General features: G+C 45.0%; 1 protein-coding gene across 7 annotated transcripts in view; it reads left to right on the plus strand.

Moving 5' to 3' along the window:
• Positions 1–18145, plus strand: part of Ntrk3 (neurotrophic receptor tyrosine kinase 3) — a 354575-nt gene that overhangs the window by 255591 nt on the left and 80839 nt on the right. For 2 of the 7 annotated variants that reach the window (XM_057756145.1, XM_057756146.1), the window contains one exon: positions 741–2791. The exons of the other annotated variants lie outside the window; for them this stretch is intronic. In XM_057756145.1, coding sequence (XP_057612128.1) covers positions 741–859 — 119 coding nt within the window. In that variant the 3' untranslated portion in view covers positions 860–2791. Of the gene's footprint in view, positions 1–740; positions 2792–18145 lie in introns of those variants that run through there. 7 annotated transcript variants of the gene reach the window in all.

Consider the following 18145-nt stretch of genomic DNA (forward strand, 5'->3'; position numbering starts at 1 on the left):
GGAAGTTTTCTCTTCTTGAGGCAGCTCATGACCTTGTAGTCAACTGTGTCACATACTCTTTCAGAATGTCACTAGCCCCTATAAGACATGGAATTATGGGAAGTTGAGCTGCCATTTTCTAAGCTTTTCATAGCCCTGGCAATAGAAGGTGAGAAGCCAAGGAGAAAACAGGCACAGACTTGGGAGTATAGCATTTCCTACTCCTTGCGTAGTTGAGAGTGGTAAGAAATTTAGTTCCTTGAACTAGACCCCTAAGGATGTTCAGTTCTGCTAAAGCGAGCCTTCTTCCCCACCTCCTCTGAGAATACTAGTGTGCACACACACACCCTTTCCTGCCCCCCCCCCAGTAGCTCGTTGCCAGGGTTCCTTCCTCCCAGAATCATGGCTATTGACCAAGACTCCCTTAGTCTCTACCTCTTCCATGACAGTCCTAGGACCAACTCCAAATGTGATGCAAATGCTCACTTCCCTTTCTCGGCTCAGTGAAGGTCCCAGCAAAATGGAGTGTTTCTCTGAGCACACTTGTTTTAAGTTACCTGCAAACCCCATCCTTGCCTTTTGCTGGCAATTCATTTTGGTTATTCCCAGTATATATCTGTAGCTATAGCTCTAGATTTCCCCCCTTTCAAGTTCCCTCTCTGTTTCCCGTCTTAGTTTTGATCTTCTTTGGGGGTTTTGGTTTTTACTTTATTTTGCTTTTTTCTGTTTTTCTGTTTTTTTTTCTTTTTGTTTTTTTATAGGTTTCAGAGAAATTATGTTGAATCCAATAAGCCTTTCCGGACATTCCAAGCCTCTTAACCATGGCATCTATGTTGAGGATGTCAATGTTTATTTCAGCAAAGGACGTCATGGCTTTTAAAAACTCCTTTTAAACCTCCTTGTTCTGATGTCACCTTGGTAGGATGGGCCCTCTGAGAGTTTGGAAGCTCTAGGCATTGTTCTTTTTGGATCCAGGGATACTAAGTAGAAACTGCACGAGCCACCAGTGCTCCAGCACCCTTTGCCACCATTGAGATGGGTGTGGCTCCCATGGACCACTGGCAGGTTGCCCCTCCCTTCCAGTCATCACTGTGCTCCTTTTTCTCCGGGCCTCCGAGGCAGCTCCTGCCAACATCTCTAGAGCCAATAAAGAAAATACAAACCCAAGCACCAGGAGCTACCTTTTAAACACACTAGCCACTCTCTTGACCCAACCATCACAAGAAAGCCTGATGAAGTCCAGCCGCATTCCGGTCTCACTTTCCTGCTTGGAAGCGTGGGATCTCCATGCTGTTCTCTCAGTGACCTCGTCGCCCTGAGCCACCTCCAGTGGGGAAGAGTCACAGAGGGCTCTTAAGCAGAGGTGGAGACGGCGCGGTAAGAGGAAGGGGAGCCAGGCCCAAGTATTGACGGCAGATTAGGTCTCGGAGGGAAGAATGGAAGACAGTCATTTTGTTGGTTTATTTTTATTTTTATTTTTTGTGTGTATGTGTGTGTGTGGAGAAAAAAAATCATACTTTTTTGCGGACACACTTGGCCCCTCCTTCTTCTCTTTGAGATGGCACGCCCTGAGTGCAATGTTAGAAAGTTCTTTGGGAAGAGTTTTTGCTGGCTCTACCTGGGTCCGTAGAGCTGCGGTTCCGACAAGCATTGGCTACAGGAGGTCTTGCCTGTGAATTGGCCATCCTACTAGGACCACAAGAGACCAAGGGAATCAGGGACCAAGATCCTTCCTCCTAGCCCGTGATCTCGGGATTGGCTCTCTCCCCCTGCTTCCACTTATTCTTGACTCTGAGAACTTTTGGAACCCAGTGGAGTCATCATTGCCAAGGTCAAGATGAACTGAAGGGGAAGAGAAGTAAAACCTGGCCTCCTCCAGCCCCTCTCATGGCACCGATGGGCTGTCATCCTGGTCTCTGATCGATATGTGTGTTTACTTTGCTTGCTTTCTCTCATATCTTACTCCATAGCCATCATCATCCTCTCCCAAAGAGGGGTTGCTCCCCCATTTTCACCTTGACCCTCTGGGGAGAGGGAAGGGGTTGATAGTCCTTTACATAATAGGAAAGACAAATTTGCAGAGCCTATAAAGCTTTTCCAGGTTGGCTGAGTGACTTTTGGCTTAGCCCAGCTCTCCTAGTTCCATGGGTGTCCCTGTTATGGAAAAGAATATGGAGTACCCCAAGCTCAGTTCTTGAGACAACATGGTGTTTAGTAAAAACCCAGTATGTTCTGGTGCAGTGTTTCAGCACAGTTGGAAGTCAGAGCATATGCATTTGGGAAATTTAGCAAGTTTACCTGAGTGCAAAGATCTTACTTAAGGGTTACATTCTCTAGGGCCTGCCTGTGATGGTTTATCGTGTCAGGCTCCCAGACTAATGCTAGAGATACCTCTATGGGGTACATAAGGACAAAGCTTTCCAATTCTTTCCCAGGACCTGGAGTGGCTTCCCAGTGTCACTTTAGGTTCACGGTTGCTCAAGGGCCCCCCGGGTATGTAGTTGTTGAGTCCCTTCCAGCCCCGATCCCCCAGCTCCCCACAGTTCCATATTGGACTCTTTCCCGTCATGCTCAGATGATCCCTTGGGTTCGGATCTCCTCCTGAGTGTGGCTTTAAGGAGTAAGTTTGAGGGTGATGTTTTTACTTGTTGTAAATCATGACCTCATTTCCAGCCTCCCAGGCTCCATCCATCACAGCATCTTTTATTCTGCCATCTCTTCACTTTGTGCTATGACAATGGGGCGTTGTGTTTCCACAGAGACTTATAGGAGTGTTCAGTGTATAGTTTCTTAATAAACACTTTATTTTCTAATGAAATGACTGCATCCGACCTCTTATTTGGAAGCTTCGCAGAGAACATTCAAGAGGTAGCCGTTCCAGAGCTGCCTACACTTTGTTTCCCTCCTTTATATTACTTTTCTATGGACATTTCTTGTACACTTCTGCTAGCAAAGAGGGGTTTACAATATGTCCCATTGGTTGGGTTCATGGAGCCTCCTCCAGGTACCTCGGATTTCTACAAACAAGTGCTTCTTCATCTTATTAGGTACTCAGAGAGGTTCAGTGGTTTATCCAGGATCACACAGCATGATAGGCAGAAGCAAGATTCAAACTCGATTCCTGCAGTCACTCCTAGGACCACTGATATCTTTGGTACCTGGGGAGTTTTCTGCTGTTGGAGAAGCTAAGACTTTTAGAGGTATTTTCTTCAGAGCTGTTGTGCAAAGGGATCTGGGAGCAGGAATGGGGGAGCCTTTCTGTTTGATGTAAAAGCAAGCCTGTGGGGTTTTCCTAAGATAGAGTAGTTTTCTATCTTTTCTGTGAACTTACTTAGAAAAGATTAATCTCCGAGATTCTAGGCCAATCTCTTAGCACTGAGAGAGACACTTTACACACACACACACACACACACACGTATACAGTCATACACACATGCACACCACATTCACCTTGATTCAGCTGTCTTGGCAGGGCTCATATGGGCTTCCAGAAGGTAAAGGAAAAGCAGTCCCTGGATCCTACTGAAAGTCAAAAGCCAAGGTGAGCTTGCATTTCTCACTGACCAAGCTTGGATCCTGGTCACCACCACAAGTTCAAAGGTCAAAATGTCTTCTTAACTTTATATCTGCTTCCTTTAAGAGGAAAGCAAGCAATATGTAAGAGACGCAGAGAGTAAGGGCTGGAGAAGGAAAACTAGGTAGACTGTGGACCCTTCTCTGGGTCTCATCAGGGCTTGTTGGAGCTCCATCTCATAGGAAGCGAAGGAGAAGCAAGCCAAGGTAGGTGGGATGTGGGACAGGGTTTTTGAGATAATATTGGTGCCTTTTAATATGACCTCGCTCACTGTATTTCCTACACAAGTCTGCTTGAACTCTTCCTGCCGTCAATGTAAGTCTTTGCCTGTAGGAATGGCCTGGTGCACAATAGAGGTTACAGTAACTCTTCACTTTTGTATATTCTCAGTGGATATCATGTACAGTTTATATATTCTAGAATATAAGGGTTAGGGCAAGGATGTCTGGTGTTTGGGACTATCCTTGTGACCAAGGAAGAGGGTGAGAATTCAAGCAAGAACTTTGGGTTTTCATGAGAGATGTTTAAGATCTTTGTTATCCCTTGCACAGGGTCTGTCAATGCACAGCATAGATAATGGGTGGGATTAACCCCTGAGAAAGCTGGAGGGGCCAGGGGTTCTTTGGTGTTAGCGAGTGGAGAGAGAGCTCTTCTTATGTATTAGGGGCTATGGGGTTGTGCAGGGGTGCAGGGGCAAGGAAATAAGGGGGTCTTTGTGTGGTAGCTTCTAATCTGCCTGTGAAGTATGAGGTCCTGTACCATGAGTGAGATGATTCAGTAAGAGTTGAGATGATGTGCAGTGTCCTTGGCAGAGGCTTCGGTGAATGCCAGGGACGTGCAGGAAACTGGCTTGGCAGAGGAAGGACCTGACTGGGTTTGGCAAAGGGTATCTGGTATTGAGGCCTATCATTTCTTTAGTTTCCTGCTAGGTATTAAAGTGCCACGAAATTCTCCCTATTAGACCTTGGGGTAAGGCAGAGCTTCCACAGGGTACCCCCAGAGCAGAGCTCAGTCTAGAAAGGTTCCCAGATTGGGGACCTAAGGAGTATCACCAGCCAGAGCTGCAGTTTACCAACTTTTGGGGTTCAGAACTCATTGGCAGATGTTCATAGGGCTTTCTTGGTCTTAAGCATATGGTCTGGTCCTATGAGAGTTTGCCGTAGACCTTCGTACCTGGATAACCAATGAGTCCAGCATGCTTGCCAGTTACTTTCTGAACTTTATTCTGGAGGGATATTTGAGAGGTGACAGTTGTGTGTATTAGAGGCTGTGGAACTGAACTATATCTTTCCTCTACTGGGTACCATTAAGTGGCACAATTTATAGAGGTTGTGCATCATGAGATTGTATGGCCAAGTCATGGGACTGAGGGCTACACACTCCAAACTAGGCTCACAACGGAGCATTCACAATCATCACTTCGTTTATCATAGGAAACACCTACGCAGAACCAGAACTTTCTATCCACAAGAAACCGAGGTTCAGAATAATTCAGCAACTATTTGGGGTTTCCGTTTCCATAGTTTATGACCAGTGACACCTCAGGGTATGCCTAAGCTCAGAGTAGCTCTTGGTCACTCTTTTGTCCCCCAAAAGCAGCTTCTTTTCTGCTTCTGGAGGCTTCGCCATGATAGCTTCTTACCGTCCACCTCAAGCTATGGTCCTTCAGACACCAGCCCTAGTTCCCTTCTGGAACCACATTCAGATGTCTCCTGAGAAGTCGCAGCTCTGTCATGTGCTTCTCATCCAAGCAAAGAATAGATACTAGATAGCTTCAGTTGGGAAGCTAAGAAGCTGGCCTCGGGGCTTCCTCTCTTGTACAGGATTTCCTCCCTGTGGCCAAGTTCCTCACACCTCCATCCTCACCTTCATTCAGCTCGCTCTACCTCCAGGTGCGACAGCTGCCGCAGAACACTAGGGTGTGACACCTCTCATTTTAATGTGTCCCAGTTCCTTCAGGCCAAAGCCAGAATGGAGCAAAAATCAAGAGTCTCGGTTACAAGCTGAAGGCAGCCAGGGCAGGTTTGGTCCCCCAGAGCAAGCACAGAAGAGGGCCGATCCACGCAGAAGGAGTTCATTGGTGCCTAGCTTTCCAAGCTAAACTAGTCGTGGGTTAGGCAGAGCGGAGCCTCCCTTCTTCCGTGCTTGCTGACCCGTGCACTGGAGCGAGACTTGCACACAGGTTGTTTCATGTGACTCTGATGCCAAATGTGAAATGAAGGTGGCAGGAAGGAAAAATAAAGAAGAAATGAGACAGTGGAGAGCAGGCCTGTCTCCCCCGAGGCGTCCCTGGAAGACCACGAGAAAATTCTTGAGCTTGACAGGGGAGGGAGAGAGGCAGACTAGAAACTGCCGGAGCTTGGCGTTGCATCTGCAATGTCCAGTGCTGATCTTGGACTCCACTGCTACCCTCTGCCTGTTATACCCGCCCACTCCACCCCTGCTCTTTAATCCTGGTTGATGTGGGTGAAGCTACCTGCAGCCTCAGGTTTCCTTGGAAAGCTCTGGTTCTGCGGATTTTTTGCCTCTAGCGATCCTGCGGTTACCGCCCCCTCTGCTTCCCACTTCCCGGGAGAACCTCAGCCTGGCTCTGACAGTGTATTTTCGGAGCTAAATCAGATTCCTCCTTCAACCCTACTTGAACTCACAAGTGACTTGAAGGAGATGTGTTAGCAATGGGCATGCTTCTGAAATGACATCAGGATTCAGAAGCCTGCTTGGGTAGGATTTGGGTCCCGTTTCTTTGTCCACATTGAGTGAAGCCTCTGCAGAGTGACCTGGCCTCATTTTCTCCTTAAAGTACAACCCGATGAGGAAAACTATTTCTGCATGGGTGGTAGAAGACCTGTGACCTCTCTGCCTTGTGATCCCACTCCATCTGGAGAATGGCTCCCCCTAACATAGAAGATCTTCGAGTGTGCTTGCAGGAGCTCGGTCCTCCTTCCCCACTCCCTTCTCCCTGTAGGGAGATATGGATTTTTGAAGCTTTGCTCAAGTGTACTGCATGCTCCAGGCTGTAGGAAACAGAGGGTGGGAATAAGGAGGGTCATTTTAGGGTTACGTCGTTGTTGGGGACAGGCTTGGCTCCTCTGACAAATAGAAGTGAGATGTAGAGGGTGAGCTCTGTGGAGCATAGACCCTGCCGGGCCATAAAGGATGCTGACGGCAACCATGTGGAAAACCTCCTGGCCAGGCCCAGGGTGGACTAGGGGATTTTTGAAGCAAAGGCAAAAGGCAGGATTATAAACCCACGGAAAGCAGCCAGAACTGCAGAAAAAGCCGTAACTGGCCGCTCTGGTGGGACTTCTGGGCCTACGGTATTAGGAGACATATGAATTTACAACACATGATCAGAGCCTCCCATGGGCTTTGCACAATCACCGTGTTAACTCATGACCTTGTGTAAATCACAGTCCCTCAAAGCCTTTTCAGTGCAAATGAGCTCAACTTTGATGAGGTCAAGGATATAAAGATGGGTGTGTGGCGTATTCAACAACAACGGACCCTGGACAGTCTGAGATTCCAAACCACTGAGCTCTAACTTCGCCCCTTGACTAAAAGAAGTCAAATGACACCCGTGGGTTCAGAGGAGGGAGTGGTGAAGATTCCCCACTCGGCCACGGAGAGAGTTTGAGGAACAAGGAATGAGGCTGCCAACAGGTACGCATTCCAGAATGGTGGCCGCCAAGACTGACTTCGAGAGGGTCATAGCAGCTCAGCACACACACCAAGCCAGACTTTGGTAAGTAACACCAGAGAAGGCCTTGGTGGGGACCTACATGGCCAGCTTGCCTTACAGGTCTTTCCCTCTGTTTCTGCTAGTTTTATGCTGTTACCATGGCAGCAAAGTGAAGCTTGGTTCTGCCTTTGGGAACTGCGTTGGAGCAAGTGGCCTATTTCCCTTAAAGAGACACTTTCTTCCCTTTCTTGATTGCACAGTTCATTCTCCAGTGAGAAGCACAAGGTTCTAGGCTGGTAATGCAGAAAGTGACTTCAATGCTGTCAGATATGACCTGGGAAGCTTCCTTTTGCAGGCTGCTAAAGTGCCACCAACCTTCGTACTGTGAGCACATGTTAGCTTTGCTCTGTGTGTGTCCTTGTGATGTGTTTGGTGTTTCTTCCTCTGCAAGGCTTGCAATAGCAGCTGATGAAAATTCATGATTCCTCATTTCCCCTGCCAAATGGATTTCTCAAAGAAAGAGAAAGTGGATGGCGGGAGAGAGGGGCCATGTGTATGTAGGACTTAGTATCACACACTCAGGGACTTAAAAATGCCCTTGAGTTTGATGATAACAGGGTTTAGCCTCTACAAAGGAAGCCTCTGCCCACAGCAGCTTTCTCACTGGCAGTCTTTCTTGGAGGAGCAGTCTCCAAGATCTCTCCACCTGCTCAAGATCAAGATGTGACCTGAAGTCTATGTCTCATAGGCCAACTAAAGTATCTCTTCCAGGGTCCTTTCCCAAATAATCCTTGGAAGCTGGAAAACCCCATAACCCAGGCTAGATGTTAAGTGAATCCAGCACATGTTAATAACCCAGGCTAGATGCTAAGTGAATCCAGCCTGTGCACTGTCTGCACATCAGTATCGTCACCTTCCTGCTGCTAAGGGGATTAACTATACAACTCTTGGGAGTGTTAGTCTCTGAAAGATCGGTCTGGCTAAGAAGGCGCAGTCAAGACCTGTGGCCCTCTCTGGATGTTCCCACCAATGGGCCACTGTTTTGCTCAAGTCCTTTACTTGAGAAGAGGCTGAGAGAGTTGACCAGGGAGCCCTGGAGTCTGGTCTTGCCTAGTCAGTGGGCGCCACGGAAAGTATCATCACTATAGATCGTAGTTTGGAATGTCATGGCTAGGAGACTTTAAATTCTGAATCTGTGTCTAAAAGATCTACGGGATGGCTCACTCTTGATGGCAGTCACTTTGGCATTCCTTGTGACCTTCACGGACATTTGCTGTTTAACACCCCTGATGTCAAATGGTCAACTTGGTTATGAAGAAGACCAAAATGGCCACCTTAGCCATTTTATCAGGTTAACTGCTTGACAAACTGTTGAACGGGTCAGTTTTCTGGGCAAGCCTTCAGCAACTGCCATATGGTTCTCTCTTAATTTGGAATTCCCAACTTGCCGAAAAATAATTTTCTCATTTCAGTTATTAGATAAATGATTTGAAGGTCATGTGCCCTCTCTTCGCTGGCTCCAGCAATGCTCCCTTAAGTCTGTCAGATGCTAAAGATTTTATCAGATAACTTCAGAGATCTTTACATGGCTTTTCAGGCTCTTTCGGGTTCATGGTGTACATTAGAACATTAAAGGCTCCAAAGAACCCCTGGTGTAAATAAACCTTTCCATTCTGCCAGTTTCCCAACATAATTGAACATGGAGAATTCTTTACTTGACACCTTTTGGTACATCCCACACACATATTTTAGGGAACGCTGGTTATTGTGTGGTCAGTAGTTTTTAAAAGAGAACTAAGCAGGATGCTTCATCAGCGACTCATTGATGTCAAAGGTATTGACGAAGAACTGCATCTCCCATCTCAACCCCCAGGAGGCTCAGTCCTCCCTATGGTAAGACCCTTCACATAGGAGTCTGAGACTTCTGCTCTAATGTGAGCCACTCTCACAGTCGGATGTCATCTAGTAGTAGCACGCAGAAATGAAGACGGGCATCCCAGCCTCAGCAGTGTCACTAAGCAAGTGACTTGGGGTAAGTTGATTTTCCTTGTTTGTTCTGTATTTGTCTCAGTAGTTGACAAAAGACTTACTGACACGTAGAAAAAATAACCCATTCAACAGGTGCGCGGAATGGCATGTCCCAGTGAGCCACTGCTGACTGCTAACAGGGGCCATCTTTTGATTCTTAGGTGCTTTCTGGTGAACATACTGGCAGATGGGGGGGGGAGTTGTATTTGTGGGTAGGAATCAACCTGTTTCTCAGGGTGAGGGAAGAGGCCAGTGTTTGGGTTTTAACAGACCCTTCCTGTCACCTTTTGGACAGGGCCAAGCGGGACTTCTCAGCGAGATTTTCCAACTTTGATTTCAAGAGGCAGAGCTGCCTAACAAACAGTCTGAAATGTCAAAGAATAAATGTTAAAGCTTGAGAGGTTGTTCTCCAGGGAGTTGCCTGGGCTGGTGAGGGAGGGGAAGGGAGGTGGGGAGAGAAGGACACCGCAGAATCCTCCACATAAAGATTCCAACTTGGTTTTGTGATATTTAAGAGAAAGGAAAACTGAATTATTTATAACATGGAAGATGGAAACAGGCTATAGCAGAATGACGAGGCTGGGGATGGGAGCTCACATGCCAGTGTTTGCCTGATAAAGCTTCTTTTGTCTGTGACATCCTATTGGCCATTTCTTGAGCTGCCTACTGGAGTTATTATTACTCGGTAGAACACCCACATCATCTAATATAGGAGTTGGAGGAGGCAGTTTCTGGAAACAAGGGTTTCAAAAACCATGGGTGTCTTTCCTTCCAAGGGTTGAAGCACTCGGTTGGGTAACCTCTTCCCTTCTCCCAGCTTCCAGCCTGTGCCTCTCATGGCAGGGATTCAGAAGAGCCCTGCTCCAGTGTGAGCAGGAACCATCTTGGTCTTGGCCTGGGCACCAGCTGTCAGTGTAGATGAAGGAAGATGAATGTCACCTTTCAATTCTTTCATCTGAAAGATGTTGGAGACCATTATCCTATGCTCCTTCTGGGAATATCAAGGATACCATGTGTTCAAAATATCTTTGGATATTGTGGCAAGGACAGGCACATGGGTTAATCTCTATATTGTGTGAGGTGAAGATGGTGTGAAGAAAATTCAAAAGGAGGAATCCAAGGTGATAGAGGGGTTGCTGGTAAATTGGAGGGACCAGGTCTCTGTTTGTTTTGGTTAGTGATACAAAGAAATATCTCTTGGTGAAAACTGTACCTTGATTCTATAACATGGGCCACTTAATCCATCGAAGAGTTCAGTTAAAGTAAAAATGGCAAGCTTCAGAAGAACACTCTCCATTTTTCACCAGCGTGTCCTTTGCCACTCTCCTAATAACTCTTTCTATATGGCCTTGGCATTCAGAGATAGACACAGATACAAAGTTTGGACACTTTGGGGTTGGTGAGGCAGAGCTGCTCTAGTACAGATCAGATCATCAGTGCGCCCCCAAACGAGCAACACCATGTCTAGGATGCTTGGCTTTTGTTGAAAATAGCAATGCTTCTACTTTTCCCACTTAGGTTTGTTTTTAATCCACCTTGATGAACCCAGAGAACATTTTTCAGTTAAAATGTCACAATGACACGTCTGTTAGAAACCGAATTGCACTTATTTTTACATTCAGTAACTTACTGGAGTTTCCAGAAGGGTCTTTCAAATAATTTTCCTCCACTCTGTACTTTCTGTGACATGGAAATTTAACCCAGCATCCCTTGACATAGTGCCTTTTATGCTCTTAAAAATGGTTGAAGTCCAAATATAACTTTTGTTTATGTGTGATCAGTCCACTTTTGCTCACTGTAGCTGAAATTAGAACTGAGGGAAGTGTTCATAGCCAAGAACAGACACAAAGCTTTCAGGGTGATGATGTCACCACCAGAAACGTGGGAATGTACAAGAAAGATTTCAAGTATTACTGAGAAAACCAAGCAGCGCTGTCAGCTTGCAAAATCACATTGGTAGGCGCAGGGACAATGAAACAATGGAGGGGAAGAGAGAGAAGCCATTGTTATTGTAGGTTTTCATTACAAATTATGTTTGGATTTGCTTAAGGAACATGAAAATCGGCACTGTTCTAGCCAGCCCCTGGACAAGCAAGTGTCAGTTTAAGAATGCTAACAATCTTCCTCATTTCTCTAGCCTGGGTAGATTCACTAGAGAGGCTAGACTATAACACAGGTTTACTCTGTATAGCATCCAACACACCTTTTTGCGGATACTGGTCTCATCATGGTTTGTGATGGATGACAGTGCCCCTTCCTCCTATGATACAGCATTTTCATTCTGGAGGTGAGAACTATGTTGAGATGGTTGTGATAAAGTCTTTGTTGCTAATATTCACTAGGGGAATAGAGTCTCTAAGAATGACTTTGGGAGCTCAGTGATACAATACTTACCTGGCATGTGTAAAGTACTGGCTTCTGTCCCTAACAACAGAATTTTAAAAATTATGTTTTTTTGGGGGGGCTCAGGTAGACAGTGGTTCACTAATTCATCCTTTAACCATTTGGGGGCACCGTCTCTAAGCTGTTTACTGTTACTAAGTGAACAAGTGCATGGTCTACTATAGTGATTGTCAAGCGAGGGATGATTTCATCCCCCAAGAAAATGTGTGCAGAGACATTTTTTGGTTGTTATAACTAAGGATGGGTGGTATGCTCCATCCTCTAGTACACAAAGAATTAGCCAACCCAAAGGATTAGCAATGCCAAGACTGGGAAGCTTAAATTTAATAAGAATGTGAATGAGTATTTCTTAGTCTTGAGAAAGAGAGACTTCTGTAGTATTGGGGACCCCCTCTAGCTGCCAGAGTCCAGGAGCCACAGGAAGTGACCACATGGAGCCTGTAAGCTGCACCTTTTATTGACAGCACTTTAGCTGCCTTCCCATCTTCATCAAATCTCTTCTTGGTGTCCTTCCAGGATCCCCTCAGACTCTTCCCTGAGGCATTCTCCGATGAGAATGCTCTACCTCAGATGGGCATGCTAGGGTTAGCTGAGGGTCCACTGTTGGGTAGTGGGATGTGCGGTGGTATGACCAATAAAAAGTGCAGATACAGACCGAATGTGAACATGCATGTGTATGAGGCCTGTTTTGATGCAGGCTGGAGATGGAGCCTTTGAGAAGGGGTCAATATTCCAGCATCATGTGTCTCATGGTGCCAGAAAACCAGAGTCCTTTGGATATAACTTTGAATTACACTGAAGATATATTTAACAGAGGTGTGTCTTATTTAAGTGTGTCTATGCCTTCCTAATCTTTGAACATCTGAGCTATTTGCTTCTAATTGCTAAGGGGTGGATCTTAGCTGAAGAAATGGGCAGTTGTGAAGCAGCGTGAGATGTATGCACCATTGAAGAACAACTAGCTCTCAAAGGACATTTAAAAATTTTTAATTATTTTTGATTATGTATATTTATTTATGTGTGTGGGGGGGCATGTGTGGGCACACCACACTACTATTGGATGTATGTGGAGATTAGAAGACAACTTGTGTGGAGGGCCTGGAATTAAAGCTCCTATTACCAGGCTTGGTAGCAAGTACCTTTATTCCCTGAGCCACCTCACTGGCCTCTAAATGATATTCTTAAAAATACTTAATCATGACATCTATTTGCAGCTGTATGCATAGAAATTGCAGTTCACAGACTCCCACAATCAAATAATCAGCTAAGATTTTAATGTTTCGTCACTTAAAGAGCCACTGGCCTCCTCAAACCTTGGGAAGCCTGACCCCATTGCCGTGCAGCTAACCGCCGTGGTCCTTTGGTAACCCCGGACTGTCTGAGGCGGCCCTTCTGCCATCTCCATACTCTGGTAATGCTTGTACAGAGCCATGCCCTTGTCAGGTTGCTATGGAGACTGATCTCAGGGTCTTTACAATTGATTGATATTTTAGGGGAACTCTGTGGTTTTCAGTATGCCGTGACCAACATCACAGAGGCTGGGGGTGTCCATGCACTGTTGGCTCCTTTTGGACACTATTGTGAGGGAATCTGTCTGTAACAGAGTGGCGAAGACAGCGGAGAAATTGGATGGGAAAGATTTTTTTATACTCTTAATAACAGTGTGCTTTTTCTGATTACAAAAGTAATTTATATTCAGAGTGGAAAATTCAGTGAAATACAGAAAAGCACACAAACACATAAATTATCCACCATCTCATCACCCAGAGACAACACTGCTAACATTTTAGCTTTCTGCCTTCTAATCTTTTTTATGTACTTATTTAATTATTTAACAGAATAAAATCATTCTATGTGAGCATGCACACACGTAGCTTCTGACTTTTTTTTCTTTTAGAGGACTGCTTGCATGTGCTGTGCTATTTATCTTTTGCAACATTAAAAGTTTGTGTGTAGGTAATATATTTACCCGTGGCTCAAAAACAGTACACCTGCCAAAGACTTGTGCATGAATGTTCATAGCATCACTTTTATAACCATCAAGAATTAGAATGCCTATGAGCTAATAAGTTGATCAAAATATGGCATATCCCTATTGTGGGATACTGCTAACAACAAAAGACAATGAAGAACTCATGCATGCTGCAGCGTAAATGAACCTAAACAAAACACCGGGTTATAAAAAAAGAAGATATGTATCAAATGTCAGACAGACTCAGAGGTATAGAGACAGACAGACATTAGTTCAGCAGTCACCAAGACCTGGGGTAGGGACAGAGATGAAGTGCAAATAGACCAAAAGACCTTACCAGGTTGATGAAATGCTCTATAACTGGATTATACTGGTGATTATTCCATTTAGGAGATTTAATAAAAGTCATTGAATTGTACATTAAAATGGGTTGATTTTATGGTACGTACATAATGCCTCAAAAGTTTATATAATATATGTGTAAAATAAAGGATATATATGAACTTAATAAAGTTTATGCATATGACATATACTATAAAGCTCCTGTAAAGCATATATAAGCTTTATTAAGATACTGTATTTGACTCCATCTTCTTTTTTGCAGTATTTTTATGTATAAACTGTAAGCACTGTCTCTCCTATGCTTGCTCCTCACCTGCAGGTCCTTTTCTATTGCCACCAGTCCCAACTAATATTCTTGTGTGTCCCTAGGAATTTAATGTAGGCAAGTTAAATCTAGACAAGTTAGAACACATGTCCTTAGTCTTCCCTGTAATCGGCACAAAGGCAGTTCTATAACTCACACCGTCGTTTACTTTTTAGCATATCCTTCCCTTCATTTCTTGAAGCTCTTGCACTTCCTATTTTATTTTTTTAAAGAAAAGTTCTTCCTCTGTATCCCAGGCTGCTCTTGGGCTCGTGATCCCAGTCTCTTCCTCAGAGTCCCAAGTCCCAAGATTACAGATGTGTGCCATGACACTGTATTTAATTCTTCATGTTTGTAACATGTATTTAATCCATTGTCTTGAGGTTTTAGAATCTAATTTCTCTGGAATCTTATTGATCTTCAATAAGTATGATTACAACTGAATATGCTAGCCAAACAGATCCAATGGCACCCCAGAATTTATTGGTAGATCTATTTTATACACCTAACTCATAATGACTACCCCTGTGAGTACAGTAATGGATTCTCTAACAGCAAAGCATGAGAATGTGATCCCCCACCATCTCAGTCAGTGGGAATTCCTTGTCCCTCTTTCCCCATACCCCCTTCCTTTCTTCCCTCTTTCTTGTGTCTTTCTATGTAGACCCAGCTGACCTCAAATTCCTGATCCCTTTGCCTCAGCCTCCTCAGTGCTGGGATTACAACTCTGTAGCGCTGGGCCAGCTTCAGTCCACATCTGAATAATCCCCCTCTATATGAACCCTATCTTTTACATTAGTCCCCTATGTCTGGAAAGTTAGGCTATTTTGTTTAAATGGTCAATTTTCTGAGTAACAGGTATTTGGATGTTAAGCAGAATGAGGGTGGGGACTTGGTGGCAGCTCCCCAAGGGGTGATGCATGTCATTGCATGGCTGCATTGCAGACAACTCTGCATGTTTACGTTCCTCAGGTGGACAGGTATCCAGGGGATCTGCTTATTCTTCTTTATGGTGGCAGTTCTTAAAGTGAACCTAGGGCCTGGCACATGCTAGAAGTGTTCTTCACCACTAAGCTGCATTGTCCACTTAGTTTCACTTGTTTATCACAGGTTCTCACTAAATTGCCTGGGCTGGCAAACCTGTTTTTAAATTGGGTTTTCCTGCCTCTATTTCCCAAGCAGCTGGGGTTACAAGTCTCTGCAGGGGAACTGGCTTGTTCTTTTCATGGACACTCAGCTAGGTTTTAACAGAAAGCTTCCCAACCTTCTGAAGCCTAGAGGCTTTGAGACCTAGGAGGCAGCATTGGTGAATGCAGCTGTCATTTCCCTTTCTCAGGTGGCTTTAATGTGTTACCAACAATCATATAATGTGAGTGATATTGTCCTCCAGTAGCTCTAAGGGCCAGACACTTAACCACATTTCAGGACTGAAAGTTCTGAGCTCCACCATCCAGAAATGTTAATGAGATCCTGAGTGGAGTCTCTAATCTCATATGCTGGCAGAGGACTGGCTAACCATGATGCTTTGACTTTTTCAAGGTCAGAATGATGTTAAGAGTCAGTCTCCCTGAATTCTGACCTCCTGGCCTGGCCTTTAAGCAGTTGGCCTCCTGGGAACACATTGGGAGGGGCGTGGCAGTAGAGATCAAAACAAGCTATGGAAAGAGCATCGATAGATTCAACGCTTCCAGCCAATCCTCTGATCCAGGATGGAGGCAGGGGAGGGTTCAACCTGGAAAAAAGTCAACCAGCGGGAGGGAAGTCAGGAATATAACAGGAGAGTTCTCCTTTTGGTCAAGATAATCCATCAGGAGATTATCTACAAGCCTTTGAGGTCAGGTGATAGCCATGTTTTATCTCTAGCAGCTTCATGGTGACAACAGCATTGGTCTGTGTTTCTAACGTGCCCCCCCCCTTCTTCTAACAAGGTTCTTATGTCTATCTGGGGGTGGCCATGGAGAAAACAGAAGGTGACCAAGAGAAATGTAGACTTCCTTCTTCTGACTCTTGGACTCTTGGCAACTGGAGATGCAGTCTTGGGAAGAGGAAAAGTCCCTGGACATCAAAGCGGGTGATACAGAAAGATCCTCAACAGGCGGGGACACAGACAGGCATAAGGAAGTGGCATTACGGATCAAGATCCAGTAGCGACAGAGAAAAGTAAGGGTGGCTTGGCTCAGGGAGAGCATTGAAGTTAAAATCAACACTTGCAATAAAGTCACACAGTAGACTGTGGTAGGTACTTGTGGGTTCTAAGATTCCTGGAATTTCAGAATTTTGCCAGTAACCACATCTCTTAAGATAAAAACGTCTCCAGTTATGCACAAGCTGTTAATGGTGGGATTGGCCAGGCTAGCCTTGTGAAGCACTTGAAAGAAACTTGTGTTGAATGAAGTCTAAGGGAAATTAATCCAGGTTGAGCATCAGGAATAACTGTAATAATGCAGACCTGTGATCTCAGCTCTCATGAGGCAGAGGTAGGTTGCCACAAGAATGAGATTATTCTTGGCTACAGAATTAATTTGGGGCTATGCATGACCATATAGAGAGACCCTGCCTAGCTCCCCGCCACCCCAGTTTCTGCATTTAGTGTCAGATGGACAACTGTTCCAGTGGAATGAACCCTTGAAGATGTTGTATAAGGGCTGAGGACTGAGTTGGGACTGAAGACAGTCAGGTGTATGGAGTATGCACAATGAATGGAGACAAACAGGACCATGGTGCGATTTCAAAGGGACTTCGGGCTTAAAGAATGCAATAGTTTTATCCCACAGGTGAGAAACTTGTATGAAAGAAGAAACTACAGTTTATTGAAGGCTTGTGTGTACTGGGTCAGTCAGGGAGCGAGATAAAATTGGAGACAAAAGTTTAGAAAACATTTTAACCTTGGGTATTAAAAGAATGGAGGAGAAATGAGATATTCCTTGATCTCAGAAAAGCCGAGACAATGAAGATGACATTCAGAAGAGAAAAGTGGGATATCGGAGAGGGTTTCTTCCCATTTCCTTAGCTCACTAAGCGTGAGTCAGACTGTCTGGGAGAGTTTTGCTGTGGTCCCCCTGGAAGGGGATACTGAATTAGTCTCATTTAGGAAGAGAACCAAACAATTCAGTGAACAGGTCTTCTTTCCTAAAGAGACAAAGCATCCATTTTCTGCCATCATAAAGCTTGACTGAACTCACCTGCTGGCTACATTTAATTCTGGCTGATTTTACAGTCAAGGTTTGAGACTACTTTTTTGCATAAGGGACATTTGGGGAACCGTAAAAGGCAGTGTTCGGCACCCCAAGTTTCTTATCCTGGAGAGCAGTAGTTATTCAACCTCCCTAGTGCTGTAACGCTTTAACACAATTCTTCATGTTGTGACCCCACATCATAAAATATTTTCATTGCTACTTCATAACTGCAATTTTCTACTGTTATGAATCATAATATAATTATCTGCATGCTTTTTTATGGTTTGGGGGGTCACAACTCACAGGCTGAGAACCCTGGTGGTTTTGGAAGAATACGCTGGTCCCATACAAGATACTCACTGTGTGAAGCTGAGTATGCCTCCATGCCTGGCCCCTTTTAGCTATTAGCTGGGAGGAGTTGTTACCTGTAATTACAACATGCTTGGAGACCTTTGGGCTGATGCAATGAACCTTTATTTGCTGGCACTGATCCTTTAACTGCAAAGTGTGCTCAAGATCGAGCTCAAGGATGGAGCCTTGACATGAAGGAACCGGCAGATGTGCAGGGCAGAGGGAGAGCCTCGGGTTCTGCTTCCCAGTGTTTTTTGCGGCATTTATGTGTTTGCTCATAGACTCTGTGCACTGAAGACTGTGGTCTTAAGTTCAATGTTAACTCGGGGTTGTGATT

The sequence above is a fragment of the Chionomys nivalis genome, chromosome 23, assembly GCF_950005125.1.
Source record: "Chionomys nivalis chromosome 23, mChiNiv1.1, whole genome shotgun sequence".
NCBI classification, from domain to species: Eukaryota; Metazoa; Chordata; class Mammalia; order Rodentia; family Cricetidae; genus Chionomys; species Chionomys nivalis.